At 44.3% G+C, this 26,103-nt stretch overlaps 1 protein-coding gene across 2 annotated transcripts in view; it reads left to right on the top strand.

Annotated features, from left to right (window-relative positions):
• ppp2r2ba (protein phosphatase 2, regulatory subunit B, beta a) overlaps window positions 1-26,103 on the top strand; it is a 38,138-nt gene that overhangs the window by 3,652 nt on the left and 8,383 nt on the right. The window contains exons 1-4 of one of the 2 annotated variants that reach the window (XM_068584221.1): window positions 15,129-15,974; window positions 23,677-23,774; window positions 24,684-24,849; window positions 25,810-25,922. In XM_068584221.1, the coding sequence (XP_068440322.1) occupies window positions 15,905-15,974; window positions 23,677-23,774; window positions 24,684-24,849; window positions 25,810-25,922 (447 nt within the window). In that variant the 5' untranslated portion in view covers window positions 15,129-15,904. Of the gene's footprint in view, window positions 1-15,128; window positions 15,975-23,676; window positions 23,775-24,683; window positions 24,850-25,809; window positions 25,923-26,103 lie in introns of those variants that run through there. The other variant, XM_068584213.1, reaches the window with a different exon arrangement.

Raw genomic sequence — 26,103 nt, 5'->3', positions numbered from 1 at the left:
GCAAAGAGTAGAAAGACGGGAGAACACCGAACAAAAAGGGTGATACAAAGTATACCAGAGAAATACCAGGTCCTCCTTTTTCTACTTTAACACCCTGCCAAGCAAAGTAATACTTTGTATCCTTCAGGGGATTGGCTGCTCTTGAGGTTGTAGTATTGCACTCCCTTAAAGTTGGTAGACTTGCAAGAGAGTGAGTGTTTAATCAAAGCAGCAGAGGGAGAAATATCCTGACTTTTAATCTCAAGTATGGGACAAGCTCCAAAGAACTCTGGACCCGACAATTCCCATAATGCAACCCAAAAGCATCTTTTTTTTTAGACCCTATAATATAGTAATAGTTGCCCGAGCTAACATCGCGATGACATCATCAAGCTATTTCCTCAGACTTTATAAAGTGTCTGCAGAGCCACAGTAGATATGATATAACTGTTTTCACATGATGAATAGTCTTCTTAAGTAAATCTAACAAGATGTGTAAGATTGGTAGATGGCCTCTCTTAAGTGGAAGACACATGCATGAGCTGCTGTCACAACAAACATCTGCTCTGCTGAAGTGCCCTTGAGCTACTTGCCTCAGGACCTCTGCAGCAGAGCTTGTGGTGTAGTTAGAAAAAAAGAGGGTTCCCTTCAAAAATGTTCGTGACAAGATAAGAAATATTTTTCTGTTTTTGTATTTTGATACTTATTTATAAATTTCTAAAACGTATTTATTTTTGTATGAATTCAAAAGGGTTATAATAAGACGGCATGTCAAGGGGTCACGTAGCACGATAGTGGATCTGTGTACTTTCATACAAACTAAGTCCCATTGTTCTCATGCAGTAAAGTTTAAAGCTGCATGAATCAATCATTGTATATGAACATCAGATCAATAACTATGTGTAATATACAAGGTTTCCTTTGTAGTGACGAACATACAGAGAATTATCACATGACTCTGCCATCACCCAGAGCCTTCTGGAGGAATTTAGCGTCTTTCAGTTAATTGTTTTGGTTTTCCGACCAGCAACTAACAAAATAAGCAACGAGCTGGGAAATAGAGCAACATTTGAATTATGCTTTTTTAATGCTTATGCTGCCGGTTGTGTAAATAGCCAAACAGCTACCTGCATGTCAGGTTGCCAGACTATCGCAAGGCTGCCATGCCATATTAACTTCATAAAATGATCGTATGCATTGTGTTTAAAGCTTGTTGTGATGGCCCCAATTGGTCAAATTATCAATGAACGCTGGTTTAAACGACCATAATGGTCATGTTTTCACTAAGTGATGCACTAATCTAATAAACCGGCCTGGTAACGATGTCGATATTGACCTTACTAAAGAGAACATTTATCAGCCAGACGTGACCCGTCCAGTCCACATTACACGATGTGTTCTACTCACAGTGGTCATAAGATTGGAACAAAACAATGTCGTAACAATCTGATTCAAATGTCTGTGATCCTAAAACGCAGGCTTTGTGTGGTGGCACAGTGGCAATTGTTGTAGCCTGGTGGTGAAGCTCCTCACTGGTCTGTGAAAAGCAGCGGTTTGGCGACTACGTGTGTATTACATCAGACATTTATGATCTGCAATACAGCGAGTATACTCCCGGGTAGAACAGGGGGAGTTGGCAGTGACATAAGCATTGTCCAGTCCGCATTGGGGGCAGGACGGAGAGGAATGCAGAAAAACTGGTGTGTTTCGTCTCATGGTTGTTATGTGTAAGATTAGACATGTTTATATATAGACGATTAGAGGTGGTTATGGTAAAGCCTAGCTTCTTTTAATCTAAGTAGGGTTTAGAATGGTTAAGGTCAAACTAAGGACGTAGGGGAAAGGTTTCAGGCAGTTCATTTAGCTGTCTAACCATATGACAATGATAATGATTAAGTTTCACAAACCAGGATGGTCATATTGGTAATAACTATGGTCTACTCAAACAAATGGCTATCTGTAGGGAAGGACGTCATCACAAAAGCAGATGGTGAGCAGCAAAATGGGCTAAAACATGTCCTTTGAATCCCACTAGTTGGATCTCAGGAGCTCATGGAGATGAATATGAACCTGTCTTCCAAATGCGAGGCGATAAAACACCATTACAGACCAGCCACTTTCTCACACGGCACTTATCCGTAGTATCGCTTTACCTCAAACACTTCCTGCCACGTCTGCACTGTGAGTCTCCACGAAAACAAGGAGCGCAGCATCGGTATAGTAGCACTGAGACTCCCTTCACACCCACAGTCGCAGGAGGCAGTGTGTCATTACAGCACAGTGACGCAAGTCTCATTCACTGCTTTATCACTCTTTCACAATATGTTGGCACCAGTGCAAACGTTTCACCTGTGGGCTGTAACTCGATGGTAAGCCTCAGTGTTCGAGCCCCCTGTGTGATACGCCATCGACTTTACTCTTGTTGGGAGATGTAGAGGCAGACAAAGAGGCTCCTTATCGAGCCGGACTACTAGCCCTTTACTCGTGCTGGCAGGCTGCTGCAGCAAGGAGGCAGAGACTACTATTGGTATTGGGATGTATACATATATCTATCAGGATGGGATTTCGCTCTCTCTATCCGCCCATCTGTCTCTGTGGTTTCCTTAAAGGATCCTCATGGGATGAGTGAAATAGGTTTGCACTGATGCAATAAAAGCCTTTCATTATATCCTGAACTGCATCTTGTATTAATTGCATCTGAAATAATAATAATGCACAAATGGAATATACAGTAACTCACAGAATATGATTTCAATGCGATGAATGCTTAGATGTGGTGGAGCAGCCTATTAGTTTTGAGGCATCAAGGGTTCGAGCACTTGATGCTTCTTTGTTGATCTCTATTCTTATTTTGCTTTTCATATAAAACCTAAATGATCAGACAAACACACCGTCTAAGGTATAACAAGTGCTCAGCAGACCCAAGTGACACATGGATGAAAAGCTTTTCTCGTTTCTATCTCCGCCTTTTCAGATTGTGTGAATTTCAAAGAACAGACTATACTGTAGCTTGGATGAAACTTTAATGGGCAGCAGCGGCAGAGGGGGTGTACAGTGGATAAGAACAAATGGTGCTGGAGATGATACAAAAAAAGTGCTACGGAAATGTTTACATATTTGAAATAATGCAATAGAAAGATAACACACTTTTTTTTTAATTTAAGGCAGATTAACTTAATCTGTATGTATTGCAACTGTATTTATATCTTCATGGGTACTGATTATACTGATAAAGCATACACAGAATGGTCCAGCATTCTTTGGAATTGGAAAGACTGAGGAGTAGCTCAACTGTTTTGGCCTTTGTGTTTCGGGGGAAAATACATGGATTACGAATTGGGGTTCAAATCTTTAATTACTACAATCCCCATGCCTATACAGCTGAAAAGGTTGTGATCCATGGAAAGTAACAGCTCAAGACAGAAGGAGGCATTGAAAAAGTTCACAACTCTTTTTGGGGTGTGAGAATGAATTAGTAACCCTTCCCCGGTGACAACTGTGGTTGTACTGGACTGATCCCAGATGTAAAACTTATGTTGGGAATACGATGCAGGTTGTTCCTGATTAAGAACCAGAGCAGCAGATAAAAGTACAGCATGTGCTTTCAGGAGAGCGGAGAAACACATTTGCTGTGGGGTTCATCTCAGCTGCCTGTGGAATCCCTACCACATCCACAGAAGCCATGGCTATGATCCAATTAGGTCCCGCTTTAGGTACCCTTTTAAAGTTTCCCAGCATAGTTTTTCAATATCTCTCTGAAAATAGCCGTCCGCTGTTGCAGAGTCATCACAGCCCTGTTTACATAGAATAACCTGAGTAACGGGGTCGATACGGGGCAGGGATCAAACCAAAACAGTCTGGAGTGAAGATAGCTATAAATAGAACGCTGTTCATGGGGAGTTTGTTGTGTTTTTTGTCCGTCATCAGCGCCACGGGCAGAGTAGAGGGGCTAGAGATGTCACATCACTCCTCAGGCCATACCGTCGTGAATGCTTTTACTGTTCTGTCTGAAAGGAGTTCTACACACGAATAATGGCACTGGATAAATAATGTAGCCTAATGCTACTGTACGAGACAGCAGCAGTATATGAAGTACCAGTCTGCCTCTGACACCCCTTCGCCCTGTGCCCACCCACGGTATATACAACTCTGAATGGATGGATGGATGGCAGGCACATGATGAGTCATATATCAGCAAATCTGTCCGTCTCGTCTTTTCATATTGATGGGCATCTCTAGTCTTGTAATGAACAGCGTCTACCTGCAGCACATTTATACCGATTCAAACTGCGAGCCTCACCTTGTTTTCAGTCGGCATTGTTATGCAGGAAAGGAAGCTGGTGGAGTTCCCCTGTGTGAACCTTATTAGTCATCCGGCCTCAGCCAGTATAATAAACTACCTGTAAAATTCAGGAAGTGGTGCCGAGACCTAAAACCATCTATACAGTTTCGTATCGCCACATGTGACACGTCTCCTTTGCCAAGCTTCTATTTATATCTGCTGTTTTTTTTTCTTCTAAGAAATAGTTTTAATCATCATATTTCATACATACTGTATGCAAATAATCATTTGCAACTTCACAATGTAGATTATCTAAGCAGAGACTCCTCTGTCTAGACTAAAATATCTCAACAACTATTTAATACATTGCCATGAAAAATGGTTCAGACTTCATAGTCCCACCAGAATGAATTATAATACATTTTCCCTGAATATGCCATCCATCATTGATTGGAATTCTATTGTGTCCGATAATTTGGTTTATGCCCAAATATCTATACCACTACAGTCATATTTAGCTCTACTGCTTTTTAGTAAAGGTTGATTATACAAAATGGAAAGTTATGATGCATGTTATGACAATATGTATAATCACCATACTCGAAGCAAATATCTTGCTGGCCTATAACTAACAAGCATTAACGCAATGTACAATCATTCTGACTCAACATAAGTAACTAGAGCATCAAGGTAGTGCAAACACAAATATGTCTAACAGCAAGGAAGCTCACGTTCTCACTCATACAAACAATGTTTTGGTTCTGCTGCAGGTGGTGCAGAGTTCTCGCCCCTGAACTCAATCCTGTATGTACAGTACAGGCTGTGATCAAGCCCCTCAGACAGCTCCCCCTGCAGACGGGCTCCTCACAACACCACTATCGAAGTACTGCAGCCATTTACTCATTGTATGAGGGATCAGAATGTTGTATCACAGCTGATTGGATATTAAACAAGATTCAAGATTTAAGATGTTAGACTGTCATATGCACAGTTAACAGAAAGTTATGCTGTATAATGAAAAGCTTATTTTGCTCGGTCCTCCTAACACAGAATTACAATAAATTTAAGGAAAAAAAATAAATAAAATAAGGCACAAAATATAAAAGACAAAACAGTATTGCACAAAAATATGATAATAGTATTGCTATGATAAATATGATAATATAATAATAGTATTGCTATGATAAATATATGATAATACTTGCATTGTTACAACATTGCAATTTGTCGGAAAGTTCACGTGTTGATAAACGTATCCAAAAGTATTGTTTCTTCATATTTTCATATAATTGAAGGCATAGTATTTATAGTTTAGAATTCAGGCTCATGCCTCGAAGTTGACTTTTGTACACAATTTGGGAATTTCACAAGCTGTGATGATGAAAAACAACCAGCCTAGTTGTGTGGCTCGCAAACATAACTTTAAAGATAGCAGCTGACAACTGAATTAACTTGAACAAATTGATTTGGCATGAAGCCCTGTTGACCAGCTTTGTCTCACTGGAATTTAACCAGATTTTAAATCCCACCCCTGATATTGTAAACATACCCACGTCTCACTCATCTCCAGTGGGATTATGCAGACGTGACTGAATGCGACTCTGTGGGATCAGTACTCGACATATTCACAGGCAGCCTTCAGGGACAGAGACTCCTGTGCTAATTTCAATCTGAGGTCAAGGACTCAAAAAGGAAGAAAAATGCAAATTTCTGTCACTTTCCATCACAAATTAAATCTAATAAGTCTCATAAATACTTTGGGTCAACAATGTATGACAATCTTATTCTCAGTAACATAATGAGCTACAAGTCATTCTCTCCATCCTCTATACATAGAAATAACAGATAATCCGAAATAGCATCAAGACTAAGGACAATTATCCATAAATTAAATACACGGCCATTAAAATTAATATACAAAGTTACTAAATAAATGTGATTTTAGAGGGCCAGATTATGTGCAGCTAAAATTAGGATTGGATGAAGGATGATAACATATGGTTACTGAGATATAACAATTAACAACATTAAATTACCTCCAATAGCCATCGTCTCAATGTAACATCAAAGAGAGTCGATAAGCGCAACTTTGTTCCCGTTCTGTTATATAAAATGTGCTTTGTTCACTTTGTTCTCAACCTTGGCTCTGGGTGATTAGCTCCCATTGATCTAACCTAATGGCTCTGTGACCCACCTCGCATCCAATGTGTTTGGAGGCCTGGTGTGTGACAAAGTACAATACGGAGACGAAATTAGGTTTCCCACCAGCAGCCAATTTAACGCTAACGGAAATGACTTACAGTAGATGTTTTTGAGGGACACGGCCTGGCTCGACCAGGCCAATCTATCAAGAGAACCATTACATTTTTTTATGGTTTGTAATGACCTACACATTGCCTCATACCGGGCCTCCTCGAAGTGACATTGTGCAAAGCTGGTTTTGTTGTAGACACTTTGGAAAAAATGTACCCAGAAATACAGCAGCTCAGGAGAGCAGTATCATTACGGAGATTTAGACGGCTGCAGACATTCGGGTATATTTCATTGAGCCCATCTGGCCTGTTTGAAAGTGTTGTGCTGAGTCTAAGAGAGGCGGTCAGGCGGTGGAATAGAGAGCGTAATGGATGGGGTGATGGATGCAGGGGGAGGGGAGAAGATGAGAGTGCAGATTTGGGGAGGAAAGAAGCTCTTTTCCGGCAGAGTTGAAGCTCAGGCTTGGCTGCAGCACACTGCTCTGCCTGTTTTCATACCAAGCACTCGGCTCTGGCTCCTAACCAGCCCCGACCAACGAATTGCATCTGAACCCAACATCCCACCCGCACACCCTCTTTCTCTCCCTGATATTTTGGCTCACCCGTTCTTCCCCCCTCTTCATCTTTCTGACTCCCATTCACTACCTCCTTCCTTTCGCTCTTTCTTTGAGATTTTTCTTACCTTCACTCTCCTCTTCTTCACCCCGGTTGGACCTCCCCTTCTTCCCCCCAGCCTTCCGGTACAGAAGGCCAGAGCCTCCAGGTTCCCATAGTGATACTTTGTGTCCTGATGTCATTAGTATTGACGGTGCGCAGCAAGGCCGAGCTGTCCTGGCACAGAGGCTGTTTACTGTTTACCACAAACTTAAACCGTTCGCTGTGAGACGTGTGTGTGTGTGTCTGTGCATGTGTGTGCATGTGTGTGTGTGTGACATCCTAATTCAGTTTGTCTAATTGTTCTATTTCACATTCAGATAAGGAGGGATGACGACGAATGACTAGGCCACAGGTAGAAAAAAAAAAGTGGTTCATTTGTGATTGTCTGATGAAAAAGCGCTTGGTGTGAAGCGCTGTGGTTGGGTTCCAGGTGCTGGATTTGCACCAGGGAGAAGCTTGGCAAGGTGGAAATGGCTGTTTCATGAAAGAAAGAAAAAAATCCCTTCTGTCTGCTTGCTCACTGTATGATTACTGGAGCGTGTCTGTAGAGCACAACTCCCAGCTGGACCCCCTCCTCCCCCACCATCTCGCTCCTCGTTTTCTTTTCTGGCTGCTTCACTGGCTCGTCCGTCTGAGGAGATGGGCGCCTCCTTAGCACCACTCCCATCAGAAATGTGCATGTGTTCATCTGCTCGCTCTTGTGCCCACGTGCACGGCGTCATACGTCTGGGTCCAACACTCGAACTGCGGGGCTACTCCCGCATCTCCACCTCCCACAGATTGTTCGTCTCAGAGCTCTACTGCTGGCCCCCGGCGGGCAGGTTGGTGCCAGTGTAATTAGTTCTGCTCGGTGTCTTAGGCCAGGGGTGGACAAAATATGGATCCCCATATTGATGCTGTCACATCACATGCAGGGAGAGCACATGCAGGGAGAGCACATTGACGATGCTCACTCAGGACACATGCACAAACATGAGCTTGTTTTTCACATCCATAAATAAAAACCTTCTCCTCTGGTAGTCCTTCATGTGTGATATAACGGTTAAAGATTGCCTTATAGGATGCAAAAAAAAAAGCGCTTTCTTGATCGATTGAAATGTGAACTGAGCCATGTCCTGATTCTGTTCCCATTTAACTCACTGCCAGCTAAGTTTACAGCTTATTAAGAAATATAAAAGATGTTTGAGAGAACTTGATAGGGAGGTTTATTAAGTATCATCAGCTCTTATATGCATATTGGTATCTGTCTCAAAAGTCCAGTGTTGTTGGAGTTCTATACTCCACATTGCCTTTGATTTGATTGATTTATTCCTCGGAGTATACCAAATACGTCTAACCCTTAAATGTCATTTTAATCCAAACAACAAATACAGAAACCCTTTGTAAGTAGTTCTGTACATTAGATAGGCTGACGGCGAGCTCTTGGCCAAGGTTAATGCATGTTTTTAATGCATCATATACATTATGTTAATCATATGGTTTAAACATGTAATATTCCATGTTGCCAGATGGTGGTGCTCTAAGATCAGCTCTTTTAATGCTGAAGGGAGGTTGTGCGTGTCAATACCCTCAATGTAATTCACCCAATGTATGTTTGTATACGGTACCATTTTAAGCAGTCATACATACATGAGTTTACTTTACACTACACGTACTTCATAATGCAGCGGGTATGAGGAGACATTAGATCACATTAGGACTTTATAATTCATGCAATTTCACTGTTAATATTACCTGTGTATCATCTAATTTTTAAAAGACAAACAGCACGGTAAAAACAAGGATGGACAGACCACTTTTGCCAGTAAGTCTCCCCACACATGTCAGAAATGGAGAGTCCCTGAGGCTACTTTGCAACAGAGATCCCTCATCCAGATCAATACATCGAGCAATACAAATTAAGCCCAGTTCAAATGAGAAACTGTCTGGGTGAGCCAAGCGACATGTTCCTATTAAAACGAGTTGCATGAATTTATCATCTCAGTGGTAGGGCCTGATCCCACCTTAAGCTCTTCTTCAAACGGTGTGTGTGTGTGTGTGTGTGTGTGTGGGTGTGTGTCTAGTGGAAGAGCGTGGATGGACAGCTTGCCACCCTGTGGGCACCACGACAACAGTCTATCTGTGATCCACGCTGGCAGCTGCTCTGCCAAATGGGATTTTCCTGGAGATTACAGCCTCTAAGTGTGACACGCTCGCATGTGTTTGTCTTTGTTGTTGACGGAGTGAGTGTGTGAGGACTATTGTAATAAAGCTGTGTGCGCTTGTGTTTAAGTGTGTGTGTGTGTGTGTGTGTGTCTTGAGCCGAGGTGCACGGAGACCATGTTCTGGTGTCACATGGGTCTGGTTAGAACATGACTGAACTCCCTCTGGCACGCTGTACGCAGGAAAAAGAAATGAAAGCAGTTCAGAAGTGCGGTCAGATGCTGCGTGTTCTCATGAGCACCACTAACCCTTGTTGAGTAGATCTATCTTCTGAATATAGCGAGAGCCTATGGATGGTTGAGAACAAGATGATTGTAATGTGTGTCAACCGTTTAACGTGTACATTTTGTGTTGAGTTGTATTTAAAAGCCATGGTCGTGATTTATGACCACAATACCTGCAAATGTAATGAGATGTCCCTCAGCCTCATCTGCGCTCTGCGTGCTAATTAGTAAATATTAGCATGCTCACATGATATCCGCATTTACTCATCTAATTGTTACCATGTTGGTGTTAGCATTGAGCTAAAAGCGCGAAAAATCTGCTGTCTCAATGGATTTTAATCATTTTTATTCTACAGTCATATGATATGTAGCTTTTTACAAAATATTATTAAATTATCAATTCAATTGATAATGTGACTTGGAAAATTTGTCCACTTCCTGACCCTGACACTGATAGTGACATTACATTAGTTTTTATTAAAGATAAGACAATTACATTTGTTTTGTTTACATGTAGGGCTTATAGCTATGAATTGTAAATGCTCCCATGGATGCTCATGGGTGCCGCTACAATATCATAGTTTCCCCAATATTTTATTCAATCGTTCTTTAGCCTTTGAAGCAGTTGCTATATTATAAAATATTAATAACATTTTCCGGGTGACTTTTCCCTTTAGCCCATTTCCTGTGTGCCTCAGCGTCTGCTCTGGGGAGAGCTGTCCGCGGTGCTGAACATAAGCTGTGCATGGATCCCTGGTCATGTATGGGGAGGTGGCTTTGTGGTCGCTCACTAACCTGCTTAACCTACTTTCTTCTTGCCGGCCTTTCATCCGAGCACAGAGAGGAAAGTGCTGTAGGACAAATATGGCATACTTAAAAACTCACACAGTGTCCGTCCAAGCTTTCCAAACAGCGCGAGCCATACCGTGCTTTGTTGTATTTCTGTATCTTTACCCTAAATGCATCACTGATCATTCCCCCAAAGAAATCCAGCTTTACTCCGAACATGAACACCTCATGTTCGGCCCATTAACCCAACTGGTAGAAAACGTGTTGGGACGCGCTTGAACCTTCATTGAGATGGATATGACCAAAATAATGACATTTTAAGATCTTAATTGTCCAATTATGTTGACAGCTGTTGTGCTGCATTGCAATGCCAGTTCAATTGCAGTTTCCTAGCAACCGGAGAGGTACAATGCAATGCTTTTCTGCTAAGTGGCATCATTTCCTCTCAGCAAAACCAGACTGTATGTTCACAAAATGCATCTGAATCCGCGTGAATGTGTGTGCGCTTCTTCACCCTTTATGCTAATGTTTTCAATGCCTTACTGCTTATAACGTTGTAATACAGCAGAAACAATCGCAAGTGTGCGTGTTTGGGGACTGGGCACCTACTTATAGAGACGTCCATACGGGCCGTGTCTGTATACCCTCGAGGTGTGTCAGTAAAATAACCGCCTTGCTGCAAACAAAATCATTTCAGTTGATTAATGTTCATCCCAAACCGCTCCGTCCTGAGCTAATCATTGTACATGCATTCTTTTCAATTAATTAATTATCAAGGGAGGCAGAGAGAGGGGGAAGGCTGGGGGAGGGGAAAGGAGAGTCAGGGGGAAAATCCAATCCTGCTGGTCTGAAGTCGCAGAGCAATGAAGCATTAGTCTCATCCTGATGTAATTGGAATGACAATAAGAGTAAAGCGCGCTGATTTCGGGACAGCCTCTAGGCTTGATTTAATGCCCTCTCCCAAAACTATAGATCCATCTTTTTATCGCTCCATACCCTCTCGCAGGCCCCTGCGCTCTCCTCTGTGTTCCTCCCCCACCCGGTCTTGCGCTCTCCTCATTCACTAGCTACTGCCATGCATCTCCATCTGTACTCTATTAACAGAACAGTCGCTGCATTTTATAATATTTAAAGCCAGAAGGTTATAAACTCTCACTGAGTGCCTATTTTTTTTCCAGCCGTTTAGTTACTCCGTTTGGCATTTACACACTTGAATGGATGTGTTTTAGTCCAACAAAGGTTACGTTTTACTACTGAATTAATATCTCCAGAGAGGAGAGTGCAAAAGAAAGGGCAGACTGAGCAGGTGCATCCAGGCCAGGGTGCTGCGTCCCCGGGGTTTGCTGCTGCTCAGTCCCCTGACAGATGGACGGCCAGGGCAATCCTATTACTCCCATGTGTTTAGCTCCTCTTAATGCCAGGGTGGGTTGCATGGCTAATGGAAGGCAATGCATGTTTGAAGTGAGAATCTCATGCTTGTGAATGATCTCTGTTTGTTTATTAACTGAAGAGCTCTACAAGCTGTGGACGGGCAGTGCAAATTATAGCCATGATGACTTTTGAAGCTCAGCTATAGCTTGTCTCACTGAGGGATGTCATAGAAAGTCAGCTCAGCCACTGAAGATGCTTGACAGTTTATACTTCACAGAGGGATTTCATCCATCCTTGTCCAGCAACGATAAAGAAACTGACTTAAATCAGTAAATAAAGGGAGCTAAAGACAGCTTTTGGTTGAATCTGAAGACTTCTGTTCCTGAAACCACTGTGTTCGCAGTCAAAATACTCCACAATGTCCTTGTTTTTTTGCCTCTCACATGGAGCTAGGAACTACTATGTCATGATATAATATAGATTTGTCTACTGTCAGAGATTTGTATTGTGGCAGCTATTCATTTTAATCTCTGTATTAAACCATCCTGGGCAACATTGTAAATCAGCGGGAATGCTTTATTTATGACAATATAGATTATTTAGCCATGCTAGCGGCTCTATGAATGGGAATATTGGTTGCTTGGTCCATACTCCACTTTGGGGCGAGACTGAAATATCTCAACAGCTCTTGAATGGCTTGGCATGAGATTGTGCGCAAACATTCTCGGGCCCCAGAGGATGCTGACTTTGTTGACTCCTCGGCTTTACCTCTGGCATCGCCACAAGGTTGCCATGTTGGGCTTTTTTTATGAGAATGTCTTGGCAACCATTGTATAAATTTCCATGTCATTTCGGGCAAATTTTGGCATCACTCGTGTAAAAGGTTTCTTATACAATATCTAACTGAATTGCGTACAAATGCAATTACCTATTTAACTCATCCATTATGTATACCAATCTCAACTCAAAATATGATTACCTATATGGCTCTTAAATAAATGTTGTGATGATTTATCTTTATCACATATTTGTTGGATTAACTTGAGGGAAATAATCAATATTTTAACCTATTAAGCCGGACATTTTCCAGGGGTCGATATAGCCAATTACTGCAATCTTGAACTATGAGGGAATTGCAGTGAAAGTGGAGTATAACTGTGCTGTGTGGTCAACTATCTACACCCATGTCTGTGCTGCTTGGTATGCAGACAACGTCTTTTTGCTGCCTGTAGCCCTCCAACGGCATCCCCAGGTCAAGCAATTACCACACATCAAGCAAAGCAATTGGGCATGACTAAAATATCATTGCCATGTGATCGTGTCCCTATGTTTAGGCTGCTAGAGCCTAATTTAACTCACTTTGTCCATACGATGGAGGAGAATTGAGGACATGCTCTCCAATTCTCGTGCCCCCCCCCGAGCATTTCCTATAGCAGCTGGCCTGTAGACGTGCAGGGACTGGTCTTCTACCCAACGGAGTGGGAGACGGGGTGTAATGAGCAAGAGAAGTGAGGTAGCGGAGGAGTACCAGAAGCTGGAGGAAGAGGAAGGGGAGCATGAAATGAGCCATTGGGTGCAGAAACTTGAGGCATTTTGGAGCGAGGGATCTCAGACTGTATATCGACTCACTTGCCAGGTCACGTGAATCGATTCGAGAGCGAATGCTTTCCGGTCACGGTTGTTGTTCCGAGATGCTTTCCATAGGTGTATGAGACAGGGTGGTCACATTTTGACATGGCAGGAAAGATGAGGGGTGGTGGGGTTAAGGGGAGAGGATGTCATATAAGCACAGGGACTGGGACAGAAGCAGGGAGGGAGACGGTGATTGATCCCAGGCTCTGGCTCTGAGCAGCATTTGCCACTTATTCCCTCATTATACAGTCAAATATCTCGGTGCCTTTAGCTGAAACCCGAGCCCTTCATCTGTCTGTCCCTCCGCCTCATATTTCCCCCAGTCGGCTCCCGACAAAATCTGACAAACCTGAACCTCTCATCCATGCGGCTTCATTTTACTAAATCCATTGTTTTCACTGATTTCATTTCAATTTCATCCGGTCTTGCTGCTCAGCTGTAACTTAGTCTTTCGCGAAAGAGGAAGGCTCTGTGGTTCTTTTGTGCTGGTAGAGCCTGTTTAAATATTGATAGAGATGGGAAGCACCGCTGACCGCTCAGTCAGATCCGAGAGGGTCAAGGATGGCGGAGTTTCTCTGCAGATTTCATTAAGGGGGCATAGGACTGTAAACAGGGAAGCATGTGAATCACAGGCCCTCGCAGACGCTCGGGCAACCTTCATTATTCCGCTGCATGGATAACGCCCCGTAATGTATTCCAATAGAGATGGAGGTTGGAGGGTGATGGGGTGTAAAATAGCATGTGTAGGAAGGGCCGGTTTTTCAGCGACGAGCTGCCTGCCGCCCTCACAGCCAGATACCCATTAGTACAGGAGCAGAGGATTGAATGTGCAAATGGTCTCATGGATTAGAGAGCTAATGCATTTAGGAGAGGGGGCTCCACAATCTCTTTATTGCCGCTGCTGTGTGCGTGCACGTGTGCGTGTGTGTGTGCGTGTGAGTGTGTGTGTGTGTGTGTGTGGAGGCTCGTGCAGTGGAGATACCCTGTCCCTTTGTGGACCTTGGGAGATTTAGGGTAAAGTGAGTAGATAAGGGCAGGGATTCACTGCTCGCACAGCCACACCGATGCAACACACACACACACACACACACACACACACACAAACACACACACACACACACACACACATCAAAGCTTTCGGTTTGACCATGAAGAAGGGTTGTTGTGTGCGCTGTTATTAAAACTCAGCATGGAAATGAGATCTTTCCAGTACGAGGCGCAGACGGCGGCCCTACTAATCTAATTAATCAGCGTCTGGGATTTCTCATTTTCTTCTGCCCTCTTTTCTGTCCCTCTTTGTTGCTCACCAGTCTTCTCCCTTACACAACTTATGCTCGCCGCCTTTCTCCTTTGTGTCCCTCTCTGCCTGAATTTCTCTGAATCTGAACTTCACGCCCCCATCCCAAGCGTTTGGGCAGAAATGTGCCATGTCATGCGCCTCCTGTAACGCGTCTTATGAAGCCTCATAGAAAGTAGGATGTATATGGATGCCCCTGCAGCAGGACGGAGGGATGGTGATGCAGAGATCTGGGCTTAAGAGGCAACCTGCTACCAGGCCAGAAGGCAGCTGTCGGCTTTTGCACGGATGGACCTTGGAGGTGGTCATCAAGCTGTGAGCGAGCAGAATAGGAACTCTTCCTCTGTGTCGGTGGTTCGAGGGGAGCGTCACATTTGCTGCTTGTGCGTTTTAAAGAGCCAGCCGCCAGGCAGCATGGGAGGGGCCCCTCCTTCGCTGAAGCACAGCAGCACCAGCAGCACAGTGGGTAACTACAGTACGGCTCTGCTCTGCGCACAGTGAGTCAGCTGAGCTGCCGGGATCTCAACCGCCGGTGAATGAATGAGGGAAAGAGAAAGCGAGAGAGAGAGGAGAGAGACCCTGCAGTGTTCGGATACGGAGAGGCGAAGGCGATACTCTGGGGATGCGCGGAGTTCAGAGGCTGACATGGAAATAGTGAAGTGATCGGAGCAAGCTTGTTGACGCATAATCCCGCCCGCCCCGCTGGCGCTGGGAGGGGGCAAATCTAGCCTTCCTAAACTCAAATCCTCCACGAGAGATTTACGAAGTGCGCTGCTGCTGCTGTGGGTTCAGCCACCTTCAGGACATTTGTTTGTTTTTTTTCTTTGACCAGCTCTTTAGTGAAAATCAGCATCGGTTTTAATATTTTTTGGGGAGATGCATATGTCTCACGTTTGAAGCAGAGGATCTAATGCGCAATTATTATTAGAGTATTCAATCCACTGTTGGAATCGGCACTTGTCACTGCGTCGCGGACGGTGGGCGGTTGGATGCGCCCTGAGGTGTGGACAGGACCTGCCTGGACATCATCATCAGCATCATCATCATCATCACCATCACCATCACCATCACAAGTATTTGATCGTGACTGTGTTGATTACACCGGAGATCTGGAGCCATGACAGGCCCCCCGCTGGTCCCGCAGCCCGCCTGCTGACGGTACCGGGCATGATGGGAGCAGGTCTGCCGCTTTCAGGATCCCGAACCAGCCGATTTATCAATGGAGGAGGAGAGTGACACCCGGAAAATCAACAACAGCTTCCTTCGCGACCACAACTATGCAACCGAAGGTATTTAAACAGATGATGTTGGAGGGGGAGAAAGACTCCTTTTAAAGATCTTTTACCGGCACATAAAATAACCGGAGGCTGCAGCTCGAGGGATGCTACTATCACAGCAGAAATAAGTCACAGCAAAGGAAGATTAAAGGAATCTAAGAAGAAGAAAAAAGAAAATTGAGCAAATATCACTTAGGCCTCTATAAATGGCTTGGGTGATCAAATTAAGATATTATATTGGCGATATAGCGACGCTGTTTGGCCCATGCAGTGCGTAAATGCGCATTTAATCACCTCAGATACACTATAATCTGCCATAGGGGTATTAAAGGAATATTCCGGTCATGTGTCATAAACATGGAGCTTGTAACATAGCGTGTGGTGTCAATAGCAGGAGATGAGGTGGCTTCTCGTCACGCCTGCTATTTCAGGATGACCATCCTGACCGACGGGGAATCAGGGCTTTAATCTGTGTGGACTAAGAGCAGCAATGAGATAAAGCCTTACATCGTCGGCTTCTGCAGACTATATATGTGATCAGTTCAAAAATAATGAATTATTGATGAAAGATGCGTGTTTTCACTTGTTGGAATAATTAGACAGAGAAGGTGCCCTAATTTCAAGAGGCATACGGTTAATTATGGATATCTCCCTTTCTCTCTCTCTCTCTCTCTCTCTCTCTCTCTCTCTCTCTCTCTCTCTCTCTCTCTCTCTCTCTCTCTCTCTCTCTCTCTCTCGGTCTCTCTGTCTCTCTCTCTCTCTCACTCTCTTTCAGACAAAATGTTTTTGGCTTTTTTTCTGTCATGCTTTTAACTGGAGATTTAAACAATAGCTGTTTTCAGCAGCACCTGCAGCTCCAAGCTGCTCCTGCACACGTGTGTGTTTCCTCCTCATTGACCACACATCAGCCCCTTGATGAGCCTGTTAAACTAATTGATGCAAAATAGTTCCCTGATGTCAGTTCCACCAATCAGATCCACCTCTGCTGGGATCTCTGGTCAACATACAACATTGATTAACCAATATAACTCATAAATCTCATTTATATCTATTGATTACTGTAACTTTTTATGCAGATTAGTTTTCCATGTTAACTGCTCTACTGATTATTAATAAGCCAGTCGGAAATGTAACTGAGTGAAAAACTGACTTGCTGTACACAGGCATGTCATGAGATTCATGCATCGCCTCAGCTGTAAATATATCACATTGCACCTCGATAATAATTTTGGTTTGGTTTTGTGCATTTGAAGTTAGTGGTCTTTTTTGTTTGGTTTCAAGCCGTTATATTTGCAGTGCAGTTTGTTTTAATAATAGTCTCTGCAGGACTGGGGCAAATTTCAGTATCTTACCATGAGGTTTAAAGATTTGACAAAACAGAAACATATTTCAGTTTAAAATATGAATGAGCAACTTATAACTAAAGAACCAAATAGCACAAATGCATAAATTATCTAAGTACTTTGATGGAATAGAATTGATAGAAGGGTGCGAGGGTACATATATAATGTGTTATGGGAGGGTTGTGTGTCTGCAAGGAGGGGCTCAGGTTACTGATGCCCCTTTAGGTCGGTGGTAAGACAACGTCAGAGCTCAGAACACAGTGAGACGCAATCTCACATTCTGCTGCTTTTTGCAGAGTTTTTAATTTTCTTAATTTAAATATAGGAGAGCATCATCATTTGCTCCGCTCCTGCTCTTACAGATGATTCCCTGTCACTGCTAAACACACACTGGTTCAGAGCGAGAAGAAGTGAAGCGGCTGGGTGGTTTTGGGTGTGATGGATAGCTTTGTTTGATGTGTGCGCTGAGATGAACAGGAGGGGATCTTCCTCTTCCAGCTCCTTCCACTCTCTCTCTCTCTGTTGCACTCTTTCATTCATTTGAGGAGGAGAACGTGGCGGAGAGTTACCCAGGGTGTAAAATGTGTCTCCTAAAAGCAGAGGACTGTCTGGTCTGCGGCCCATCTGCGCTTTTCAAACAAGGAACTTCTACTTTTGTTATTTTTTTATTGCTGTAATTTACGACTTTTCGTCACACCTCATATACCATGAATGAGTGTGTGTGTGTGTGTGTGTGTGTGTGTGTGTGTCTGCGAGTGTGCGTGTGCCCATTCACACACTCGCTTCCTCTCTCCTAAAGTGGTATGAAGTCAGTTTGAAGCTGAAGATCATATATCTATCTGGCTCCTCATAAATTCACCGAAGTGCAAATGCTCCATCAAGACCGGTTCAGACCACACACACACACACACACACACACACACACACACACACACACACACACACACACACACACACACAGTCTCATATTCATACGTAGGTCCCAGTGACGGCGGGCTGGTAGGGATTTCCCTCAGGCCGAGCTTGCCCACCACAGCAGGACACTTTAATGATGTCACATTTTAATGATGTCACTCACGTTGACCTCTGGTTTGTACCAATCTCATGCCTCAGTTGGTCTGTGGGTGGCTACATTGACTTGCTGTCCATGTGCACACACTGGGAGTAAAGCTGTGCTAGTCATCCATAGCCGGAAATAAAAAAAAGTCTTCTCCACCTTAATGCAAACATTATCATATTCATCATTGTTGTGTAGATGAAAGAAAATGGCATTACAGTCTGATTTGCATTTGCCAGCAGCCTGCAGATGACACGTTGCTAATGGTGATGAAATGGATGGTGTGTGTCTCACTGCCGCTGTGTACATCAGTGTGTGTTGAGTCAATGGACTGTTACGCTACAACATGAGCCTCAGCTAATTTTCATAATCTGCACCTTGGATGTTCCTTTAATGGATGAAATTGTCAACTAGCACAACATCACTTGGGGTGTGGAAATGTGAATAGCTTCCTCGCTGTGCGGAAGGACCTAACCTAATGTCTGCTTTGGTATTGATTTCTGGTCCTTCACAATTTAGCTACCGGAACAATGACCTAAAGATCTATTGGTAGGACATGTAATCCCCTTCCACCTTCTCTCCCCTTCCCCCTCGTTTCTCTCATTTCCCCTCACTGCTTGTATGTCTGTCTGATGCGAGTACAAGCCTGTGTGTGATGTGACCCCTCTAGACCTGCTGAATACTGATGCAGTCCCATAACATAGAGCTCACCGCCTTTACTGCAGCTGCTGATGAGAGCAGAGCACCGCCTATGGTTGGCTGTGCCAAGGCAAACGGCCTGGGGCCACACTTTAGGACCCCGGCATAAAAAGATTTAGCCCAGCGTACCCCCAGGTCCCATCCATTATTCACTGCGAAACACTCAAAATGCCGAAACCCCGCCTCGGCACATAGCGCAAGAAAAGATAATGTCCTTGTGTGTGTACGGGGGTTTGGGTGGGGGTGCCGGGTGCTTAATGGCAAGCTGTGAAGTTGGGGCGAGTCACACTCCTTATTCAGCAGCTGCTTTCATCCCCTGATTAGCTTCTTATTAAGTCTGCAGCTCGATGAAAATTTAATGAGAATTTATTGAAGAATACCCGCAGAGTTACTACTGTAGGTTGATTACAAAAAAGCATCCTATTTCTCAACCGGCTTTTTTTTGTTGGTCATTTGAGGCGTTGCGGCGACATATGTACTCTACGTGAGCCGGTCTAGCCGGAAGGGGAAGCAGCGTTTGACCTTTCTGGACTTTATAATGGGATACATTTGTAAGTTTTGATAGCGAATTCCTGTGTCCTGTCGAGGAAACAGCGTCACTCTGCCTCTTTCATGCTATGGTGATAAGGTCACTGTTGATACAGGATTTCAGTCTGTACAGCAGCCATCTGATATTTGATTCACTACAGCTCTGACAACAGGAACATGAAAGGGATTGCACCAAAGCAACACAGACAGACAGAGAGGGGAGAGACAGTTTTTGTTTTGTTGCTGGATTATAATTCTATGCACCCTCCTCCTCTCCCCACCATCCCCCTCCTACATCTTCAATTTCTAAGAGAATACCAAATAACAAGCTTTTGAAACGATCTCGCTTGGTATTCATGTTAGCACACGCAGGAATCGATCTCAGAGGTCACCGCCTTTCACCGCTTCTTCTCGTTTCTCCCTGTCCTGCCCTGTGTCCGTAGTCGGATGTGTGCCACGCCAATGTGTTAATGAAGTGTGAGGAGTGAAGCAGTAACACGTCTCGCCCATTTCACCCTCAACTCCCTGTGGGGATACAGAAAAGCAAGCACACACACACACACATGCACACACAAAAGAGAGACTACACACACACACACACACACACACGTTCTGTTTTATTCTCAAGGGGCTGATCCTGGAGAAAACCAGGTTAATTAGCTTGTTCACTCCAGATCTTACAAAGAGTCGTGCTCTTCAGATGAAGAGAGCTGCATTGTGCTCTGTTGCTTTGTGTGCAGCTATTAAAGCCTAATAAACCCGTAATCATGTGGCTGGGCATATGGACCTGTAGGTAACAGGGTTTCTTCAAAATTGTGATTGATATACATTGTTTGTGGCGTGAAAGAAGCCGTTATCGGTTTGCCTATTCAGCACGGAAATGGTGAATCGAATTTGCGATACATTGGGTGTTCATGGAAAAAAAAAAAAAAAAAAAAAAAGACAAAGTGCAGATTGATTCATTTTGTTGATTGTCACGGAAGGAACAAGGGCAGCGCGTGAAAGAGAGTGCGAGAACAGACCTGAATTATCCCCCGGCCTGATCCTTTGACGCAGGCAGCTCAGCACAAGTGCTGTAATCCTCTCCTCTCCACGTCTACCGCTAACAAAGCATTTACACGACACCGTGTTGCTCACGTCCCTCCCGCTACCTGGAATTATTGCACTTACGCAACTAGCTTTCCATGCTAAGACAGTGGCAGTAATGACCTAAAATGGTCTGACTGTCTTACACAACCCTCCAGCGCCACAGGATCAAGCCTCAGTTTGTTTATTTGGTTGATTTTTTTTTCCAGCCTCAACAGGATTACACGTTGTCTAGAGGTTAGCCAGGGTGCTCCTATTCTGGTCTGTGCTGCAGTCTGTACTGATGTTCACTACGAACCTTTATCGACCTACTTACCTCCCCAGACTTCCCCCCTCTTTTCTTTTTCGTGGCCCTTTCTGTTATGCATGATAGATGTTGCATGCACGGGCGTCTATAAATACATTCAATATCCTCACTCCCCGCCCTGCGTTTCTGGCTCCTCGTGCACGCTTTTCATTCCAAAATCAATGCATATCTATGTTTCCATCCAACTGGTTTCAGTCTCGATTCTATATTGCACGCCGAAGGGGAGTTATTGAGGGTCAGATTGGAGCCTGTGTTATTTCAGTCGTGTACACACACGCACACACACACACACACACACACACACACACACACACACACACACACACACACACACACACGCACACACACACACCACAGCAGCAGGCTTGTCTGTGTTATTACTGGTGATGGATGCGCGTTATCTCGAGCATCCCTCTGATGCATCAAGAAGCGCTGACCTGTCTGTGTCAGACCTGGCTGGCCACAGGATTTATGGGCCTCATCTGGTTATGGTCTGCTGATGAAGCTGTGCATTAGAGAGAGAGAGAGTGTGTGTGTGTGTGTGTGTGTGTGTGTGGGTGTGTGTGTGTGGGTGTGAATCACCAACCTGCTGCTACTTTACCAGTTTACTTTGAAGTTGCTGATGCTCGCGTAATAAAAAATCTGATCCGGTGCAAGCGGAAATCACGACAGACCCCGCTCACCTTCTCGTCAGCTCGTTTCCTTTAATGAAAGTTTATCTGAAAACAGTGTACGTTGCCATTTTGACACAATTCCATCAGTGACTGAGGGCTAATAGATTGCCTTGTCTGCTTCGAATACATTTGCATGAGGAAAAACTCATTTAGGGAAGCATTCCATCACGTTGCTCAGAGTTTCAGCTTCACTGACTCCCAGGGATTCTTCATTCAGTGAGATGATTGAAGGACGTATCCGTGTGTAAACTCGTTAAATGGCACCCATCAATTACTGTTTCCCCTCAGTGACTTAATGGGTTGATGATGAGGAAAGGAGAGAGGGGGAGAAGTAAAAAAGTATGGCAGAGAAGAGAAGGTTCAAGAATGCTGACTCCAACGCTGAATCCATTCGGTCCACAGCAGTGGCTTTGGCCCGATGGTGTTGGAAGTGTGTGTGTGTGTGTGTGTGTGTGTGTGTGTGTGCGTGCGTACATGTGTGTGTATATCTGTGCATGCAGATACAGAAAGAGAGAGAACTTCAGGGTCTGTGTGCGCAACAACGACATGGTGTCAGTAGGTACTCCGTGGGTGTAATTAGGTCAGAATGTGTCTTGTCTGTGAAACGTTAATTAGTTTCTTGATTCAAATATGATTAGGGTGTGTTACCCCCCCACACACACCCCTCTTTCCCTCCCTCCACACACACACATACACACACCCCCCTTAAGACATTATCAACACATACATAAGAATCCCTCTGGTGTCATTCTCGTCAACAATTAAATGAAACAAGGGAAAGACACAGACACACACACACACACATTCATATATTGGAAGACACTTAGTCATTCCCACCATGCACAGCAGCTTCATGTGAAGAGAGGAGCCCGTCTGCAGGGACTCTATTGTCTGAAGTTGTGTGCTGCATCGAGCAGCGCACACTCCCCCAGATGCAGTCGCAGGTTTTCCCTCTATTGCAGCACTCGCTCTGTCTGCTGAATTACAGCTAGCATCAGCAACTAAGTCTGAGAGCTATTGGCACACGCGCGCACACGTACACCCCTCCGACTGCCGCTAGAGATGGAAACGGTCTCCATGGCAACATTCCCCTCTCCTGTTCAGCGCTCCGCCAGTAGCAGGTCCACAGAGGGCGTGGGGCTACAAAACAACAAGCTCTTTCTCTTTCTCTCTCCGTCGGTCTAATATTATTGTCACTGTTAAGCAGAGGGCTTGTGTGTGTGTGTGTGTGTGTGTGTGCGTGCGTGCGTGAGTGAGTGTGTGTGTGTGTGTGTGTGTGTGTGTGTCAGACATTATGCTATGCCTTTTTTTTAGCCTGGGGCTGTATAATAATTACAGTCACCATTAGCCTCTCCTAAATCTAGGTGTGTGTTTTTGAGGAGGAGAGGAAAAGCTACCTTAAGGGTAGGTGTCTATTATTTACTTTCCGAGGAACTGTGGCTATGCCGCGACATTTAAAAAGGTTGGCAATGGAGTATAATGGAGAAAATATATCATATTGCTCCTATATTTGTGTTACTCTTTCGACTGCACTGTCCAGGTTGAAAGTGAAAACAAAAGTCCGCGACACATGCAACACATATCCGCTGCGAAAAGTGAATGGTGTGAAGGTTTATGTTTTTTAATGAAGGAGCAGGAGAGTCCGTGAGCAGCACGGGGTGCCGCTGCCGGGAGGAGCGAGGTGAATGGCATTATTAGTGTGGCAGCAGTGTCCTTTAAAAAGCAGGAGTTCAATTAAATGACCCAAATTGGCTCACTTCAGTCAGACGAGGGCCTGAATTAGTTGATATCATGCAGTGACTCATTCAGCGGCGTCTCCTAACCCATATTACACCAAACTAGGGTATCTGTGCCGGAGAGTCCTCTGTGATTTTGTCACTAGATTCCCCCTCCCTTCCCCCTGACATGCTTTTTTTTTCTCCCCACTCTAGGTCTTTCTGTCTGACTGATACCTCGACAGCTTTGTGTACGTCCACACTGACATTTTCTCCCCCTCTCTGCTCTGCTTCCTGTGTTGCAGCTGACATTATCTCAACGGTTGAGTTTAACTCATCGGGGGAGCTGTTGGCCACTGGGGATAAAGGAGGCAGAGTGGTTGTCTTCCAGAGGGAGCAGGAGGTAGGAAATGCCAACAATGCAACACTAATTATGCTGCCCTTCTGCTGAGAGGAGTTGAAAGCCTTGAAACAATAAAGTTGAGTTGTTTGCTTTTAGGCAACTAGCTAGTAAAAGGGTCGATTTGAAAAGGATAGCTAGCAGTACATTCAGCAGTAAATATCTACAACAACAAAAAACTTGGAGCGCTAAGAAGCTTCGGTGAGGCATCGTTACATGGAGGGGCATTGTTAAAAACCACCTAAATGCAGTCTAAATTCCAGTTAAGATGCCAAAGCGTCCAATAATACCAAATATATTATACTGAACTACAGAGAAATATGTGCATATGGTGCATTGCACTTGTAAAATGTTTAATTTATGGAGAAGCCATAAAGATGTAGCATCTTGGAACTGGCTGTTAATTCAATGTAAATGCCAAAACACTGTAGCTGCTATGGAGTGCTAGAACAAGCAAATAATGACAATAAAACAAAGCACACATACAGTATATGTGTGTTTATGCTCGTGGCTATATGGGGCAGTACTATGCACACATCACAGCTTTGCACTAACAATAACATCAGCATCCTCATAGCGACTATACTAACAAACTGATGTTGAACAATTAATACAGTGTTCACCATTGTAGTTTAGCATGCTGATATTTGCTAATTAGTACTAAACACAAAGTGAAATTGAAGTTGATAAAAATGTCATTAGTTTTTCACGCATGTGATCATAAATCAAAGTATAATAGATTCAAACTGTTGAATCAAGGACTAGGAAGCTACTTCAGGGGAAGTTTAAAGAGTCTCTACGTTCATGCCAGCAGTGCTTTCTTTTTTTCCTCAAATGTTGCACATGTTGTTAAGTAATGAAAGTCTTAACGGTTCACGTCGCCAATCTCTTACTATGTTTCTCTTCTTGCAGAGTAAGAGCCAGCCCCAACGTCGAGGGGAGTACAATGTTTACAGCACATTCCAGAGCCACGAGCCAGAGTTTGACTACCTGAAGAGTTTGGAGATTGAGGAGAAGATCAACAAGATCAAATGGCTTCCTCAGCAGAACGCCGCCTACTTCCTGCTCTCCACCAACGGTCAGTCAGTTATCTAAGGCGGCCCTGCTGCTGTGGGAAAAATGGTCAACGACACCATTAATCTTTCACGAGAGTGTGTTCAGATGTGAGCAGAGTGGTGTTGTTACTCCATAACAGTGTCAAGTAAAGGCATGATTCATTCCTCACGCTGCAGAATGGTCAGATATATACAGCTGATGTAAGAGATGTTATTAATATCACATGAAAATGTCTTTTTGACTGTCAGTGTGAATGTATTGGCGTTTCGCTTGGCTGAGCAAGTGCCACCAGCAGAAGCGTTTCAGATCGAGAACTTCATGCATGGCCGCCACAGCAGGAACACACGCATTTGCACGCGCACACGCATCAAAGCATGTGCCACCACACGTCATACATGGACGCCAGTTTACACACACACAGCGAGGGAGATGTCTTGCAGATTGTGGGCTTCATGCATGGCTGCTACAGAAGTGCTAGCGGTGGCTGGAGCAGATGGTGGAGGGTCCTGTGGCGATGGCCTCGCTGCTCTGACACCAATATTCACAGCGGAAATTAAAAGAAGAAAGAAAAAAAGGAGGCAACAACCTGACTGCCGCCGCCGCCGCCGCCGCCATCCCCCCTCTCTAGACAGACCGAGAAGATGGGATGTAACTGGTGTTTGCGTGGTGCAGAACTGAAAAAGCGGCCAGATGGCTATTTCAGGGGGAGCATATACTGCAACCTGGAAATGTAGTCAACATGGAGATTGATATCAGTGACATCAGAACATACACAGGATCCGCCATTCATCATTCCCGCTGGCTCCTGCCCAGCTGCATGCCAGATTGGCCGCCCAACCCCCTGCTTCCATCCTGTATCTGAGATTCACTGTAGTGAGCCATGATCTAACTGTATTTTGTGTGTGTGTGTGTGTGTGTGTGTGTGTGTGTGTGTGTGTGTGTCTGTCTGTCTGTCTGTCTGTGTGTGTGGTATCCATTCCAGACAAGACAGTGAAGCTGTGGAAAATCAGCGAGAGAGACAAGCGTCCGGAGGGCTACAACCTGAAGGATGACGATGGACGGATCAGAGACCCGTCGACAATCACCTCGCTACGGGTAAAAGGGGTCACGAAAAACTGTCACGTCTAACACCACCCTGAATGTCACATGGAGTCAGGGCACATCGCGCTGGTGTGGTCAAAGTCAGACAGAGTCAAATATCAGGCCACGCTGAGAAGAATTCAGAAAATTCTAGATTAATCTGAAAAACTAAAAACAAATCAAGCTCTAGCCTCTT

Source organism: Clinocottus analis, unplaced genomic scaffold (assembly GCF_023055335.1).
Source record: "Clinocottus analis isolate CAN_PGR_092001 unplaced genomic scaffold, fCliAna1.0.p SCAF_10, whole genome shotgun sequence".
Taxonomy (NCBI): Eukaryota; Metazoa; Chordata; class Actinopteri; order Perciformes; family Cottidae; genus Clinocottus; species Clinocottus analis.
This window is presented reverse-complemented; position numbering and strand designations above follow the sequence as displayed.